At 31.5% G+C, this 18474-nt stretch overlaps 1 protein-coding gene across 2 annotated transcripts in view; it reads left to right on the forward strand.

Annotated features, from left to right (window-relative positions):
- Positions 1–2783: 2783 nt before the first annotated feature.
- The window catches only part of LOC113521983 (cartilage oligomeric matrix protein), a 40104-nt gene continuing 24413 nt past the window's right edge, over positions 2784–18474 (forward strand). The window contains exons 1-2 of one of the 2 annotated variants that reach the window (XM_026907686.3): positions 2784–2941; positions 4839–4928. In XM_026907686.3, the coding sequence (XP_026763487.2) occupies positions 4847–4928 (82 nt within the window). In that variant the 5' untranslated portion in view covers positions 2784–2941; positions 4839–4846. The remainder of the gene's footprint in view (positions 2942–4838; positions 4929–18474) is intronic. The other variant, XM_026907687.3, reaches the window with a different exon arrangement.

The following is an 18474-nucleotide window of genomic DNA, read 5'->3' on the forward strand; positions in this document are numbered from 1 at the left end:
GGCATTTGGACAAAATATTTCACGTGCATTTTTTAATTTTATATTAATTACATTTTGATACTTAAGTTTATAAATATACAATAATATTATAATTTAGGCGGGTCTGACAAATAATATATATATATATATATATATATCCGTTAGTACAATACGACTATGACGATATTATATATAGATTAAACTTCAAAGCGATAGTGCAAGCAAGCAATATAAAAACAATAGTATTTTTAAAATTTGTTAAGAGTTTTACTAAAGTCTTAAAATCTTTAAAATTGTGAACATGTCTGTTTTTTTTTTTAATAGATGAAGAATGGAATGTAAATTAACTCCTCCTCCTGCGCTAACGGTATATACTAGGAAAAAAAGAATTATTGGTAATGGGCCTTCCAATGCTAGCAATATGCCTTAATAGGTCGACTTCGGGGGGAAAGGATTGTCAGTAATGGGGAGGTTAGTTCCCATTGTTATTAATATACCCTATTAGGTCGATCTTCACTTGGTTTCCCATGGAAGATGTTGTGACAAATTTATCGTCGAATTCGTCACGATGGGCTAACTGACCTGCCTTTAAATCCTCCCCAATCATCCCTCACTGGTGTCCCGACAGAATATATGGATAGCACAGGCGGGATTATTATTTCATTATCATCCATAAAAAACAGGTCGATCTCCACGCGGTTCATCATGGTTAACTCTTGTTTATTTATCACTTTGGGGTAACATTTGGGGTAAGCTCTCTTACTCAACTGCCATTCCTCACTGGTGTCTCGCTAGGATATACTAGGATATCGCAGACGGGGTTATCATTCCATAGGTATAGGGAAAGGGATAATTAGTAATGTGGTAGTCCACATTACTAACAGTGTCTTATCCTTAACAAATCATTGTCCAAGTTCTATTAAGCTGGCAATGTCCGGTCGACTTCCAGGGTCCTACTTCCTGGAAGAAGGAAGTATCATATTCCTTTTATTACTTGGTTTTTATTTTTAAAGTAGCTTTTACCCGCGGTTTACCCGGAGATGTATTGTGACTAAGTAGCTTATATATTTTTTAATCCCATATAGTACGTGCATATTAAATCATAGCGCCTTAATGACTTAAACAATCATGTTAAGTCGTTACAGCGCTATATAATAACAAACAAACACAAGGGGGCAAAGGTTTGTTAGTAATGCGGACTACCAGTCCCATTGCTAGCAATATGCGTCTGTATAACGATATTGTAAAAACCAAACCTGAACTTGACATTCACGACGACAGTCACTCTGTGTTCATGGCTAAATTGAAATGTTGATGTACCTTGCCATTGCATTATATTTATTTATAATTTAAAATAATTTAATTACAATTTCCATTATTTATATTGTGTTATTATTCATATTGTTAATATCTTTACTTATTTAATGACATTTAATAATTTAATTCTATTTTAATGTTTATCAAACACAAGGCATGCTGTGGTTGCCTATAAATGTAAGAACAATTAGACTAATCTACCAGTGTATTGTATTGAAATGATTTGCTGTATCCTGATGAGCTGCTGATATGTTGGTAATCCTATAAATAAATAAATAAATATACCCCATCAGGTCGTGCCCCTTCCTCACTGGTGGCCTATACGCCTATATACCATTATTATTCATAAAAAAAAAGAACGCCAAGCACAGATTGATCCGAAAACCGTACTCTAAATACCTATATAAAGATTGTTAAACCATTTGATGAGAATTGATGTAAAATGTGGCTAAGGAATTTCGAAAAAATAATTATTCTTAAGAAATTGATCGCATGAATTACATTATTCGTCTCGACTTCGCACGAGTGGACATTTTTACAACATTTTGCACTTTTTAACATGATATCGTTCGAATGGAACATACCTACGATTTGAAAAATTTGATAAGTAATCTGCAGGTATTAATACAATTTTAAATACAAAAAAAAAAAAAAAAAATTAAAAAGGACTAATAAATAGGTATGAATAACATGTACAACGTGACAGCGTTATTTTTTCTAATTCTATGACTTATGAATTTCGTAATATGTATTGAATGGAATAGCCGATTTGAACAATTCAAAAAGTAATGTACATAAATTGAAACAGTTTTGAGAACAATATTCTTGATCTATTTAGATAAGGATTTAAAAAGAAGTATGAATAACATGGTGTAATTATGACCGTATATCTATCAACTTTTAAAATGTAAAAAGTGGTTATTGTGACATAACGATAATAGAGGGCATATAGTATTGCGAAGTTTCTTGTAGTTATTGATATTTTCTTCAATATTATAGAACATACTTTTGTTCTATCACCAATAAGTTCCGCAGCGCACGCGATGAAAGATATTTTATAGCATTTTTTACACCTTGAGTTACGTTACTAAAGTTTTAGTAAGAATCCCTAATCTTTTCTAGCAATAAATATAGTCTATGTTACTCAGGGTAAATGTAGCGTTCTAATGGTAAAAGAATTCTTAAAATCGGCACAGTAGTTTTTGAGTTTATTCATTACAAACATACATACAAACAAAAATACAAATCTTTCCTCTTTATAATATTATTAGTGTAGATAAAGCACAAAGAATATCACAAAATAATTATACTGTGAGGCTTATGGTATCTATCATGGGTTGTTATTCCTTAGAATTGAGTTGTTATGCTTCCTATCCCATCGTTGTGGTCCATACGAGGATATTTACGTACAATAAAATACTTAGTTAGAAACATTAAATATTATTTATTTACAGAAATTAAGTAATATGTAGATACGTCACAATAATGGCTGGCAAGCTGCGTACAAACAACTTGAGTTTCAGTTTTAGAATCAGTCGAGAAGCGCGTAAGCAGTTCGCGCACGCGCTCTCGGGCTCTATAGCTTGTTTTTGAGCTATCGCGGTTTGCGCGCGAAAATTGTGCTTTCGACAGATAAAAATTCGCGGTAAATATTTTTAATTTTATTACAATAAAAGTATTTAATAAAATAACTATTACCTAAATAATGTGTGAAGTTGTGATATTAGATCTAGCATAAAAAATATTACCTAGACATAAAAACTTAGGTAATTTAGGGATTATTTTATATTTAAATTTTATAATATACGCCAGGATAATAAAATCAAATTACACAGGAATTAATATTTGGTTGAAGTCTGCTTGTAATTCAGTGTGATTGAATTAATTTGTTTTTTATTAAAATAAATTTTATTCTTACTTATTAGAAATTATTAAAGGAAATTGTAAGAAGGGTAAAAATTGAATTCTTAATAATTGAAACCTACTTAAGTTGTCTAGTAATGTAATAAAATTGTAATTAGATAATGTCTGTACTCGGGAGATAGTTAAGAAAAAATAATATAAGAGGTTTTAATGAGATACATACGTACATACATATCTGTCACGCCAGGCTCCCATTAGGGTAGGCAGAAACAATGGAACGCCAAATGCTTCGCTTTAATGAGATTATAATTTTTTTTTATATTTTGTATATTTGTCTGTGTTTGTATTTTTGTTCTGACATCATGCAAAAACTATTGCAACAAATTAGGTGCAATTTAAACAGATTTCTGAAGGTCTAATAAAAATATGTTTCGTCTTGATGCGTCATCTAGAAATGGACTACTTCGTTGGTTTCTGTACTTCTGAAATTTACGTGTATAAAGTAGGGAGTAGGAGGCTGGGATTATATACTTACTTATTATTTGTTATTGCAGTTACGGTTATAAAAACAGCAATATCTCCCGGAAATATATGTATGAATAATTTTAGTTTAACTATAAAACAGATAAGGAAAATCGGGCTGCGAGCAAAAATTACGATAATAATGGTTTCGGTGGCAACGGTCATACGTAGTGGCCCATTTATTTAGGATTTCGGTTGCGATATAAATTTATTGATATCCATTGTTAGATGTCTATTTAAATAAAAATGAGTTAAATACTATAAGCAAGTAAGCAGGTATATTAAATGAATAAACGTTAGTTAAAGTTAGATACTTAGATGTACCATATTTACTAGCTTACGTTCACTTCTAAAATTATATTAAAAAAAAAAAGTAAACTGTTTTCAACTTAGAAAAAAATATTAAAAGACCAACACGTTTAATTAAAAAAAAGTTCATCAAATTTGATTTATATTTGGAAAAAGATTTAGAGTAACTAATAATATAGTTTAAATGAGAAACTTTCCCTTTTTTTTTTAACTCAGTATAATTACTAAATTTGTAGTTTTGGTTAGTACCAGATTGATATAGACAAGAGTACTTAGATTATAAAGTTAGTATTTGCGTTATACTATGTCTATGTATAGATAAATGGTATAAGTATTAATTTTCATTTTCATATTAGAGCCTTTTTCCAAATATAGACAGAGACTAGCTATTTCCCGCGGCACTGCCCGCGTGAATCGGTATATAAAATATCTTATGAGTTAAAATATGATATATAATCTACCTTCATAAAGTTTCCGCCAATTCAACTGATCGGTTATTTTATAGCATTTTATATGTGATTCTTTAGACAGATATAACTTTTTTATTTATGAACCGATTGAAATAAAACGAACATTAAATGTTAAGTGGATCAAACCATAATGAATTAGTAAAAAGCGCATTTAAATCGGTTAAGTCGTTTCTGAGATTATCGTGCACAATCTTATAGACAAACAGACATATAAACAAACAGACAAAAATGCTAAACGTCATTGTTTTGAGTTCATAAAGCCTCCCTGTAATATTTTTTTTATATATCTTCCATGTACAAATAGCGACCAGGTACGATTTTATATTCTTATTGTATGGCATAAACTACAACTAAGATAATTTTATTTGTAAACTTCAGCAGGTAACATGGCTTTTACAGCCGTGTGTGCGCGCTTCTTGGCGTTGCTATCCTTAACGTTGAGTTCGTATGCCCTCACCATGGATGAAGGTAAGCAACATCACATTGTGTACGTATGACACAGCGTGGGTATGGAGTTCTTTTATATATGTAGATATTAAAATAAAAAGAAAAAATGCTCATGACCGTAATTTTAGACGAAAAAGTTTTTATTATGCAACTTGGTATGGTCATAGAAAAAAGAAATTCCTTTGTCTATGGTATGGCCATAAGAATAAACGAATGGCAAACAAGTTAATGACTCACTCGATGAAATATATCTTTTACTATAGATAGAATTGTAATACTATCATTAGTAGATTTATAAGAACAATATTATATGTTTTACAGAATACACTGTTAATATCATGATTCTCTTTATGTATTGCCATTTTTGACAACAAATGGAGATATGTATTATCATGCCTCCATAGTCAGTATCATGCTAGAGACATTTATCCACTTTTGGCCGTAACATTCGATTCGCCCACATGTCATCGACCATACATGTATTTAAATTCATCATGGTAGCTGATGTATAATAATGGCGTTATACATTGCCAGAGAGTTAAAAGTATTTAAAAATTGATATATAGGCGAAGCGATCGATAATAGTTTCATTAGGGGGACTGTCAGCTCGTTTTTCTTTAACTAAAAAAAACATTATCGAATCTAATTCGATTCTTTAACTTTTATACGCCATATTGTTGGCGTGAACAGGATTTTTTTAATGGGTGATAATGGTATGGAAACCCCATCCGCGCTATCGGTATACACCGGCGGGGCACCAGTGATAGATGACTGATGAGGATTTTTTTTATACAACTTAGAATGGCAAACAAGCTGACGACCCACCTGATGGAAAGTGGTAACCGTCGCCTATAGACATGAGCAGTACCATGGACATAACTGGTATGGTATACTGTTTCACCCATGATACCCCCATGCGCTGCCATTCCTGAGGACTCAGATGTTATTCCTCTGTACCCTGTAAATTCACGCCATATCCCACCCTTCAAACTGTAACACAGCCATGCAAACATAACTGCTTCACGGTAGAAACACGAATGGGATAGAGGTACCCAAGCAATCGACTTTTGTACAAAGTCTCCCTCTGGATGAATGCGTGAACAGGATATGTTCATTGTTTTTGGATAAAAAGTAGCGTCTATCCTCATCCATTAAGTATTTGTAGGTATACTGATTTCATAGCGATTGGTTAAGTCGTTAAAGTGTTTAGAGGTAACATACAATCTCACTTTCACCTTTATAATATTAATAACGATTCATTCAATATTAGTAAAAATTCAGTTTAATTTTTTATGAAAGTTTTGCGTATGGTTATTAACGCAGCGGTAAACTAAACGCGGTCCCCCGTTCCGTTACTATTTCCGTACTCATTAGACAGATGCGAGAAATAGAATAGGTACACCAAAATACAGGATGATTAACTGCAGCGACGGAACTGCCGTAGGCGGGCGAGCCGCTGAACTTGCTGAATAAGTCATTCCCAAGTCAAGTTCCCAGTTCTCAAATCGTTCAAGTAATTTGGTTGGCACTACAAACTGTCATTTGTCAATGTAAACGTCTCTTTAGCTATTGGGCATGATTTGTGATGATACTAATTACTATATATGTATAAATATATTCGATAAATATAATCCATTTGGAACAGTATTGTAGGTACCCGACCATTTAAGGGTTAAAATTGTCTGTAGCGAATATAAAGTGCTTACTGACTGTATACTCTTTAGATCCTTTACGTTAAATTTAGATAGATAAATAATTTAATTTAATTTGCATAAGTTATAGCACACAAATAACAACAGACATAGATAGATATGCACAGTGAAAAAAGATAAAAGAATACATGCATATACAAAAAATAAAAATGCAAATTGTAATTGCTTTTTATTTATTTACCTACAATACTGTTTTTGAATAATGCTGTATTAGACAGTATGGATTATTGTTTTTCTCCTTCTGAAAAAGGGGGGGGGGGGTAGATTGATAGTCAGAAAGAAAGTCCTCGTTAATGACCTATCAGGTACACCTCCATGCGGTTCTCCTGGAATTTATCCTGGTTAATTATTGTGTAATTTGTCACGGTGGACCGACTTGTTATAATTCTCACCTAACACTACTTAGTGGTACCGCGCCTTCGTTAACATTACATTATCATGCACAAATAAAACAGATTTTTTCTTTGCCAATGTACACAAAGTATTTTAAAGGTTTTTATCGATTTTTAGATCCTTCTATTTTAGTATTGTGAGTAAATATGAATTGGATTCTCATTTCTACACTGAGCCTCTCATTCAGGCTGTTGTATGTGCAGTATCGTGAATATACCTATCTCTTCATATTTATTTACTTATTTAATTCTTGGTAATATTATAAGTGTGGAAGTGATTTTGTTTATTTGTTACTACTTGGTATTTTAGCGGCACAACCAACTTACACGTATGTACACCACAACCAACTTGTACGTATGTTTTCGAGTATTTGGGGGTATTTGCATTATTTGGGCTGTTGGCTATACCCGGACTTCCTATATCCAGCCAGTGTAAATGTGAAATTATCTATATAAATAAAACAAAATGGGTCTTTTTAATGATTGATAATGGAATGGTAACCCGATAAAAGTTGAGCATGAAACAGGTTAATTTGCCCATAGTGACGAATTAGTAAAGAATTAATTAAGAAGGTTTCTAGGGAGAACCGCGTGAAGATCGTAAGGTATATTACTAGCAATAGAGCTGTTAGATCTCTACTACTAATAATCCCTTTCCCCCAACGAAGTTGGGATAGTTACACCATTTATAACTTTAGAACAGCTGGACAGATTTTGACACTCTATGATTTGTTGGATTTATCTCCGCCCCGAATAGCAGAATAACTATTAAAATGTCGGAAAGATTCACGTAAAAAATACAAAAAAAATATATATTTTTTTTTAAACTGTTAGGCGATACGAAGTTCGCTGAGTTAGCTAGTACTGTATTATATAAGATCAATATACATCAGGAATTCTAGGCTATTGTCGTAATATTGTAATTTAATATATTTGTCTACAAATTCTAAGACATTAATAGCAAGTACCATTCGCTCATTATAATTTACCTTATGTGTAGGCAGACCGGGAATGAAGTGCGGTTGACAGCCGGTTTCGTTCCTTTCAACAATGTTAAATATAGTAAGCACCTATTAATGGAGACACGACAACTTTGAATTGGTATTTGTATTTATTAATAGATCACTCCTATGATCGCATGATAGTTATAAAAATGCTTAAAAAGGCCTTAAAACTCATTTTATCAAAGTTGATGTATACTTATAACATTATTTGAAAGTGTTGGTTTTTTTTAATGGATGACAACGGAGTGGTTACAGTGCACTAACATTGCGTTAATAGTATACACTGGCGGTGCACCAGTGAGAGATGATAGGTGAGAATGGAAACGCAGGTCAATTAGCCCATCGTGATGAATACACCTGGAATCCAACACAATGGTTTCTAGGGTGAACCATGTGGAAATCGACCCGACAGGTTATATTGCTAGCAATGGGACTGGTAGTCCGCATTACTAACAAGCCATTCCCCCTGTAGGGGAGGATGAAGTAGATCAGATTCTTAATAGATAAATGTTATTATAATGTACATAAATTCATTAATGATAAAATTTGACAAAACGAATATTTATTTATATTTATTAACATCATTGTGACATCGTTCTTTTATTCTTGCCTGACAATTATTATTTATTGAAATGTATTTAAAATTATAATGTGATGACGATTAATGGTATAAAATGGATTTAATGTATAATGTGAATTATCTACTACATGTAATAGTAATATAACTACATATTTTTGTATGTCGTACAGGCTAAACATGTCGAACGATATTATATTGTCAATATCTGCATGTATTTGTACCCATGTTTTACAAATAAATAAATCTTGAATCTTGAATCAGTTAGTCCATCGTGACGAATTCAACAAGAATTGTTCACGATAGTTTCCAGGGGGAACCACGTGGAGGTCGACCTAATATATAATAATATTGCTAGCAATGGAGCTGTTAAACTCCATTGCTAACAATCCCATTCACCTCGATTCGAATGAAAGTTGGATACCGTATATTAATTCACGCAGGTAAAGCTCGGGAAATAGCTAGTATTATTTTAAAATAGATAATGTTAAAAATGGGGGTTTAAAATAGGGTTGATTAAATGAGGAGATGATTAAAACTGTATACTAGACTTGAGAGGTACTGAGACATGTCGAGACACCTGAATATTACAAGTCTTCAATGTCTAAAACAGACATTTTTGAAATATACGTGTAATAAATACAATAAATTGTGTTAGTGGTTTCATTAAATTCGACAATGCAATAAATTGCTTTAGTTCTAAAACTTTTCAATGGAATTTAAGGTCTTTATGAAGTCAAAAGCTCTCAAATGGATGAATTGATGTTAACGTAGATCTTGTATAATTAATCCTAATTCCTTTCACATTATTTATTTATTAAAATTTTAACGCAGAGTCACCATATTTTTACATTTGGCGGACTTAACACCGGATGGTGTTCTCTACCAGTCAACCATTGGGCAAACAAAGATATAAGTTATAAATATTATAAATATGAGATTGTTTAAATATGTTTTTAGGATGTTTCTTAATCAATTATGTTTAAACGGCTGAACAGATTTGAATACAATTTAGTATATGGGTCAATAAACCAATATGTATTGTTTGTAATTTTAGTAGGAATAATATTATTTCTTTAGTTCGTGACTTCGACCCCATAACTACGATATTGATTGATTGACTGAACTAAAATGTAATCAATCTTCTCTGGGCCAAATTTCATGATGATTGGGTAGCTCGTTAAGACGTCAAAAGGTAACAAAGAAACAAACCCATTTTTACTAGACCGAAAGATATTTCGGTCTAGATACAATTTTAAATATATAATTTCGATATAAAGATATTTATATCTCCCATTTTTAAGTAAAATAAATATGAGAGATTTAAGTATGATCAATAGTAACTATATCAAAACAATATTGTTTAGAAATTTTGTCTGTTTATATATTTGTTCTGGTATTACACAAAAAATATTGTACGAAATTGGATCCCGTTATCAAACTTGTATTCCTGATAGTCTAATTTAAAATTTGATATCTATTTTATCTTGATTCGCCGACTAGAAGTAGTCTATTTCATTAGTTTTCTTATTGACATCCACGCGTACAAAATAGGGGGAAAAGGTTAGGTAGTAAAGAAAATAATTATAATTCTCTATGTTGTACGTATATACCTACATTTACTGCATTTGTCATTGTATTAGTGTTTATTGTATGTATGTATGATTACGACATCTTAATTGTTGATTTCATAGTTTCTCGATAAATGTCATTACTAAGCTATAATTGCATCATGTCCAATTAATAAATCCTATTAATATTATAAATGGGAACATTTGTCAGGATAGATGGATAGACGGATGGATGGATGACTGTTACTCTTTCATGTAAAACTATTGAACGGATTTGAATTCATTCTTCATGTAATGTCTATAAAAATTTATAATCATCTACCGGAAACATTACGAAATGAACGAAACCATAGAGTAGTCATATCACAATTAAAACAACTATAAGCTAAAAAATTTTATTATGATATAGATGAATATTTAAATGGTAAAAATTTGGAATAACAAAAAAAAGGCATAACGTGTAAATATTAGGTTTAGTTAATAATACTAAAATTGATAAGTATACTAATAAAATGATATAAAAATATGAACAACTACATTAAATTGCATTAAATTAAAATAAAACATATGAAAACAAAAAAAAAATCATTAACATCATTAAATTAACTTGGATTTTAATTAGAATTTCATTACATTGATGAAATTGAAATTGAATTATTGAATTATAAAAATCTTTATGAAAATTTAAGGACCGACGCCCTCCTCGCTTCTAATCGCTATGCCCTACAGGGTCTACAATGTAAACAAACAATTACTAACATCTTTTATAATAATATTGTAGAATGCAATAAATAAATTGAATTGAATTGAATTGAATGCAATTTGGTGCATGGGTAGGTTATATTTTAACTTATCACATAGGTTGTTTTATATACTTCCTGATTTACAAGAGCAAAACCATGGGACATACCTAGTTTATAATATTATTGTATACATCAAAATAATATCAAAACACTCGTTTTCTATGTTTCTGATTCCATGCATTCGTTTGTATTTACTTGAGTGGATTGTTCATTCTACAACCTCAGTTATGAAGACACACGAAAGACTTTTTTTAATGGATGAGAATGGAATTGTAACTCCGTCTGCGCTATTGGTATACGCTGGCGGGGCACCAGTGAAACATAATAGGTGGTGATGAAAGTAGGTCAGTTAGTCCATCTACTACTAGAGACTACAATATGAGGTTCTTCAATAGGGGTATATAAAGGTTTCTTCAGGGCCGGTAATCTGCTAGTGTTGTAAGCGCCTGTAAGCTACAATGACCGTTTACCATCAGACACATGCTTGTTTGCCACCTTTGTGATATAAAGAAAAAACTATCTCTTTTATTCTAAATAGTAGATGATATTTAATATGAAATAAGACAGAATTACTAAAATAGAGATGAACTCAAATGTTTGAAAATGAACTGTTCATGGTAGCTTATCTTTAAGGTCATATTAAGTAACAGACGATTAACAACTGAAATTATGTCTATGAAGACTGAACTATAATTGTATACTTTATCATATCATATAAGCTTCCTTCTTGGGGGTATTGCTAGTAGTTGCCACGCCTGGCAGGCGGATTGGCTTTTGAGATGTTTTAAGAGGGACGCTGCTGCCCATCCCTCGCTCTTCCTTAGTCACCTCTTACGAAATTCACGACAAGGACAAGAAGGGGTGGCCTATTCAATGCCGGGACCATATGGCAATCTCGTATACTTACTGCTAGATAAAGTAATTGTACTGTCTGAGAAAGAAGTCATCGTAACCTTAAAGAAAAGGGCATATTCCTTTTTAAAAGGTCGGCAGCACACCTGCAATGCCATTGGTGTTGTGGGTGATAATGGGCGGTGGTAGTCATTATCAGGTGAGCCGCATGCTTGTTTGCCCCATAAGTTGTAAAAAAAAAGAAGTCTAAAGTGTCTCCGGAACCGGAGCGCATGTCTGAGATGAGTAATGAAAGTTCTATCTTGTTGTTTAGATCTTGTTTTATTGAGATGTTTATACAAACACTGCGATTAATTGTTAGTTGTTATAGCCCATACCGCTCCTGTAATCCAATTAGGTAGCTTCACGCCTGAAACATCCATATATTCACATACATAATTCATAGTAGGTAGACTGGGGAAATTGGCCTCGTCCTAAACAAACCGTCACTTAATCTATTTGTCACACTTAGTTCGGAGTCGTAGACATGTCAGCGAATTAGTATAGAGTGATGGTGTGTATTACCGAAAAAGTTTGTTGTGAAAAATATTATATATTTACTAGCTTTTACCCGTGACTTGTCACGTCGTGACCGTCACGGGGACAACCGACAAAAAGTAGTCTATATATATATTTTGCCATCCCATAAAGTACGTATATACCAAATTTCATAGTGATTGGTTAAACCGTTAAGACACTGTACGCTAACAAACAAATAAATTTACTTTCATATTTATAAATATTAGTAAGAATTTTTAAGCGATTTTTAAAAGGACTTGGTTTACAATTCGTCTGTATGTGTATAATACGCGATTACGTTACCAATTCTGTGCCGAGCTGCCGCTGTGCAGCAAATTCTGTTTGTAGGTAGATATATGATTCCGCGTTTTAAATTCAAAATATATTAAAAATATAAAGTGTCTACGTAATAACTCGTAATTTCTTAATAAATTACTAGTCAATATAAATTTTGTCACCGCCATTAAAGTTTTTCTGCGGAGTAAAATGTACATTCGTTAAGATACTCAAATAGAAGAAAATTCTGTAAACTCGTTACCTCCTAATCTTGTTTCAGATCAACAAAAAGTATAAGTATCTATACTAGAGGCGTAACATATTGAATTGCAAATTGAACATTGAATTTTGTATTTTATTTGGTAGAGCATTGGTATGCATATTTACCGTTACGCATTGTGCGTAAAGATTCAATGTATATATTTGTTGGTTTTTTTGTACAAGTTTTTAGATTTAAAATAATAGATAGATGTCAACGGGTAGATTACAATTAGGTATCACAATGAGATAATGTTAAAAGTTAAATAAAACAATATATCTTATAATCTAGAATATAGGTACATTCTATTTTGGATAATTTATTATAAATGAAATTAAAATTATTAACAAACAAAAACAAAAAATCACACACTTTCCCAATAGGTATTACTTCACTCGAGTTTTTTTATACTCGTACAGCTGGAAGCGTTTAGCCGTGTAGGTCTCGGTATAGAATAAGCCACTTCTTCCCCGTGGGTCCCGTAGGTGTCGTAAGAGGCGATTGAGAGGTTATGGTGGAGGGATGGGCAGCAGCGTCCCTCTTTAAATATTACCAAAAGTTAAACTAAGCTAAACTTCTAACTCGCCTGCCAAGCGTAGCAACTACTAGCAAGAGATTATGTTCAGCAGTGGACAGTTAACAGTTGATACAACAACAACATCTTGAAACGGCGAACAAGTGCGAGTTGGGGGGTAAGGGATTGTTAGTAATGGAGACTGAGAATCCACTTGCTAGCAATATATCCAACCAGGCCGACCACCACGCGGTCTCCCTGGAAACTATCATGATTAATTCATCATGATGGGCTAACTGGCCTGTTTTTATCCTCATCGATCACCCTTCACTGGTGCTCCGCCAGCGTATCCCGTTAGCGCAGGCAGAGTTACCATTCAATTTTTCTCCATAGAAAAAGGCGAACATGTTGATGATGATGATGACATTCAGGACATACCTTATGCAGTAATGTTACATTATTGACATATGATTATATTAAGGTGTTTGATTTAAAAATTATTTACAATTATATATTAAGCACAGAAAAAAGTAAATAAGTAAATAATACGATTTTTATAACAATTTAAAAGACAAACAAATAACTGGCCACCTGATGATAGTGGTCACCACAAGAACATGGCTATCCTAAAATATAGTGTAATGCTCGTGGTATTTTTCATGTTTTGCCGTTACTTAAAAGTTAACAATATTAATAAATATTATTTTATTTATTTAACATTGTTTTCAACATGAAACCATAAAACTACGGGTCTAAAGTCAGTGGGTCAGGGAACATATGGTGGCGCCTTATTGGGTGAGAATTATCGTTTACGCAATATGTATTCAATGTTCAAATTGAGGTTTCATACAAGATGCACAGTAGAAATGTAAACGCGTAAATTATTATACGTAATTTTAAATGTCGTATGGACAATATTTTTAAAAGGACAATTCAATCGTTTTGTTTTAATAAACATTAAGTACATTACAAATTTGTTTGTTTTTAATATATAGAATAAATATTAATATGTAAAAAATATAGTCTGTCTATTATATACATACCTTACATCTACGTGCTATAAATATCAAGAACAAGAACTTAAAAAATATCTAAAAATAAAAAAAATCTTTATTTATATTATTAATTAATATTAAATTTGAAAATGTTATATTATCCATTTTTATTGAAGGAAAATATTAGATATATTATTAATTTATCTGTATATATTTATATTTACACTTAATCTAAATATAAAATAAATTCATATTGTACTTAATATTTATTTAAAAAAAATATTACTCTGCAAAAACCTTAATATAATAAAAAAAAAAAAATTACAAGTCTGCAGTAACAATTATTCATAAAAATTTCAAGCTTAGTTATTGAAGTGAATTATTTTCTTTTGATATAGGTTATCGTTAGAATCTATCGTTAGGTCTATACGACTTTGAACAATTGGTATATACTCGTATTTAGGAGACTTGTTTATCAACGCAAACCCTTAATTGCTAAAATTCAAATTTATTATACAGATTCTTTTTTTGACATTATTTATAGAATCACGACTTTGTACGGAACCCGTGTCATATTATGAAAGTTTCACTTGGGCTACTTGAGCCAATATGATATAGTAATTAACACGATATAGTGATGACAATATTATCAAAAGAATAATAACATCTGGAATTTATAATAATTTTTAATTACAATACCAAGTGGAAATAAATTACGAAGTGTGGGAATGTAAGCACTATGACAGACACATGCGTGTTTATAATATCGTTAAAAAATATAGCCCTTTAGAATAGTGAAACTAATTTGTTTATTATGAATATATTATAGAACTTATATATGTATAATAAATATAACATATTTTTCACCACATCTGCCCTTCATACGCTTTCTGTTTTTACCCAATGGTTAGCTGGTAGAGAATGCCATATGGCATTATGCTCGCCATTTGTACAAAATTTTATTGTGCAATGAAAAATAAATAAATAAATAAATAAGTTTATAGTCTTTATTTTTATCAGCAGTTCCATAAATAGATTTTTTATTTTAATACAATATCATAAAAACAATATTTAATAAAAATATAACATACTGTGTTTATTTGATTGAGACATATAGTTTAATAGCGATATTAATTATTACGATAGAGAGTTACTGTAGTTTTAAAAATAAAACATTTTTTTTTATGAATGATAAAACGTTATTTAATACTTATATACTTATTAATATGTTTCAGCATTTCCAAAATGTCATTATTGGTATGTATATAGATAGTGTCACTGGCTGTTAAATATATATTATATACCATCACCATAACCAAACAGATTCCAAGGTAATTTTAAAATTGATAATTAATAATTGCTAAGTCATTATTTTTTAATTACTTCGACTTCCGTGTCTCCCAAGAAATGCACAATTTATATTTGGTACTTTGTGTTTTGAGAAATCAAAAAGACAATAAATAGTAGTGAACTTCCATTTATTATTATTCGAATAACTACAAATAAATTTGATTTACAAATTGGTTTAATCAGAAATCGATTTTGGTCGTTTCCATAAAGCATATTGCGCATTGCTTTACGGCTATACCTACAACTTATGACAAAAAGGATAATTTATTATGTAACATAGGTATTTATTTTAATTACGAATGTATGATGTTTTTTAGAAGAAATATTTAATAAGTTTTCAAAAATTATGAGAAAAATTAAAATGTATATAAAATGAAACAGTGTGCATGCAACTAGTTGCATCTGACATCACCATTTCGTGTCAGTATTGCGGTTACCACCTACGCACCGATCTGTATTGAAATAAACGGTTAAATAATTAATATTATTCACCCAATTTATACAAACTGGAACATGACAAGTCGTCAATTGAGTTTTAATGCAAAATTTTGTATCGGTATTGCAATAATGAAATTCGCGGTAGTGGGTGGATAGTTACAATTAACTCCCAGCTGCTTAAAAGTACTACTCGCTGCAACTATCAGCTGAAAATAGTCAAAATATAATTCATTTGACCTTAGTACTCGTAAATAGGTACATTTTTTTTTCGCAAAAAGTGATTATAATCGCCAACATATACAGTAAATTGGAAACTTCCTTTTTTTGGAAATAAAAAGCCATTCAAAGGATTATCTAAAGAGTTCAAGAGTTAATTCTTAATAAATTCTTTTCATCAAAGATAAAACAGTTGTACAATAAATTATAATCAGATAGAGTTTTAGATGACATCAGCAAGAGCGAACAGATTTTATCGCCTTATTAACACCTTTATACAATGAGCTTTATTGTCTTTGTACACCACTGTGGATAGATGAAGCATTCATTAAGTAATTCCAAAGCGTTATTATTAAAATGGGAATAAATTAAAATTAATGGAATAGGAGATATAAAATTTTCTATAGTTTCAAAGGAAAGATTAGGAGTCATTAATTTACACTTACACTCGGCAGATGTGAATAATTAAAATTGTCTTGTACCTATTTCTTTTATTGATGATAATGAAATGGTAACCCCGCCTGCGCTATTAGTATACATTGACGGGGCACCAGTGAGGGATGATTGGTGAGGATGGAAGACAGGTCAGTTAGCCCATCGTGTCGAATTCAATGATAAATTAGCCACGATAGTTTCCAGACGGAATCGCGCGGAGGTCGACCTGATAGGGTATATTAATAGCAATGAGGACTAACTTCCCTATTACTAACAATTCATTCCCCTCAATTGTATTGTATTATGGGCGTGATTAATAAAACAAATGTAGTAGAATGCGAAACCGTAATTAGGGGTCAAGCTATGTAAAGCTCTTCTCTACTTAAATGCATGTCAAATTGGAGGACGTCGACGAATGCGTACCCAAATGGCGCGTCTGGCGGACGGAATGACATGTCTGATGTGTCGTTAAAGCTATTCATATGGAGTGCAACATAATAAACGATTCGTTAACAAAAATAGGCACAATTGGTGAAAAATAGTCAATATAATATCAATAGATATTCAAATGATCATCTATATATGTAACAAAATACTTTATATATTTTTTACTAAGAATAACATATACAAATAATATCTTGGTAGTTAAACGTGTGATGTATGTGATACATTGACAAAACTTTGATATTGACTGATTGTTGTACATTCTACAGTTTTCTTTCAGTTTCTCAAAGGTTTACTGTAAGAAATCCCTTTACAGGATAAGCCCGCCATTGTATATTATTAAATTTTTTAATGTATTCAGTATAAATAAGGTTCAATAAAGATTTTGCAATACAATACAATTTTACTTCACAAAACAGATACATATTTTACGTTCAGTAAATTAAATCAGCAAATTAAAATTTATGTAGGGATGCCAAATTTCTAAATTGTAAATGAATGAAATGAGAGAGGTATAGAACAATAAAATCCGCCAGTTCACGTAGTACCAAATAGGGCATGAGCCGCCGCGCAACTCATCATCCCACGCGGTTCTTTCTGATAGCCTCATTAGGAACGGTCACAACACGCCAGGGTATGACTGTGTATGTGTAGATATATTTGTAAATGTTGTTTTTATAAATCTTTTTTTTTATAATGTTTTGCTTTCATTGTTTATAATTAATTCAATTTATATAAACTTTTACTATTTCATAAACCATAGAGTCATTGGGTGTCGGCGAGATTATTTTCAAGGACATGTCTTACTTATCATCATTATATATCATCGTTACCTACGGCAACTATTACAATTATTGTTAATATTATTTGTTGTTGTTGTATCAGCCATTAACTATCTCCTGCTGCTGGCTACCCCATCCCCCCCCCTGGTAAATAAATTCAGTTAAAAGGATGCTCTTGATTTCAATTCCACTCCACATAATTACCAAATAATGTTCTCACAAGACTTTTAGTCAATTTTACTTTACAAGATAAAATATCCCCAATGTCGGCGAATTTTTCGCGTGACTTATCACACGCGGTCATCTAGTAAACGGATGAAGAGCTAGCTGCCTCGTCGGTATCTTTTTTCGTTGATGTGATTTATTTTGATCGGGGACAATGACAGCAG

Source organism: Galleria mellonella, unplaced genomic scaffold, assembly GCF_026898425.1.
Source record: "Galleria mellonella isolate WM207_F2 unplaced genomic scaffold, CSIRO_AGI_GalMel_v1 utg63, whole genome shotgun sequence".
NCBI classification, from domain to species: domain Eukaryota; kingdom Metazoa; phylum Arthropoda; class Insecta; order Lepidoptera; family Pyralidae; genus Galleria; species Galleria mellonella.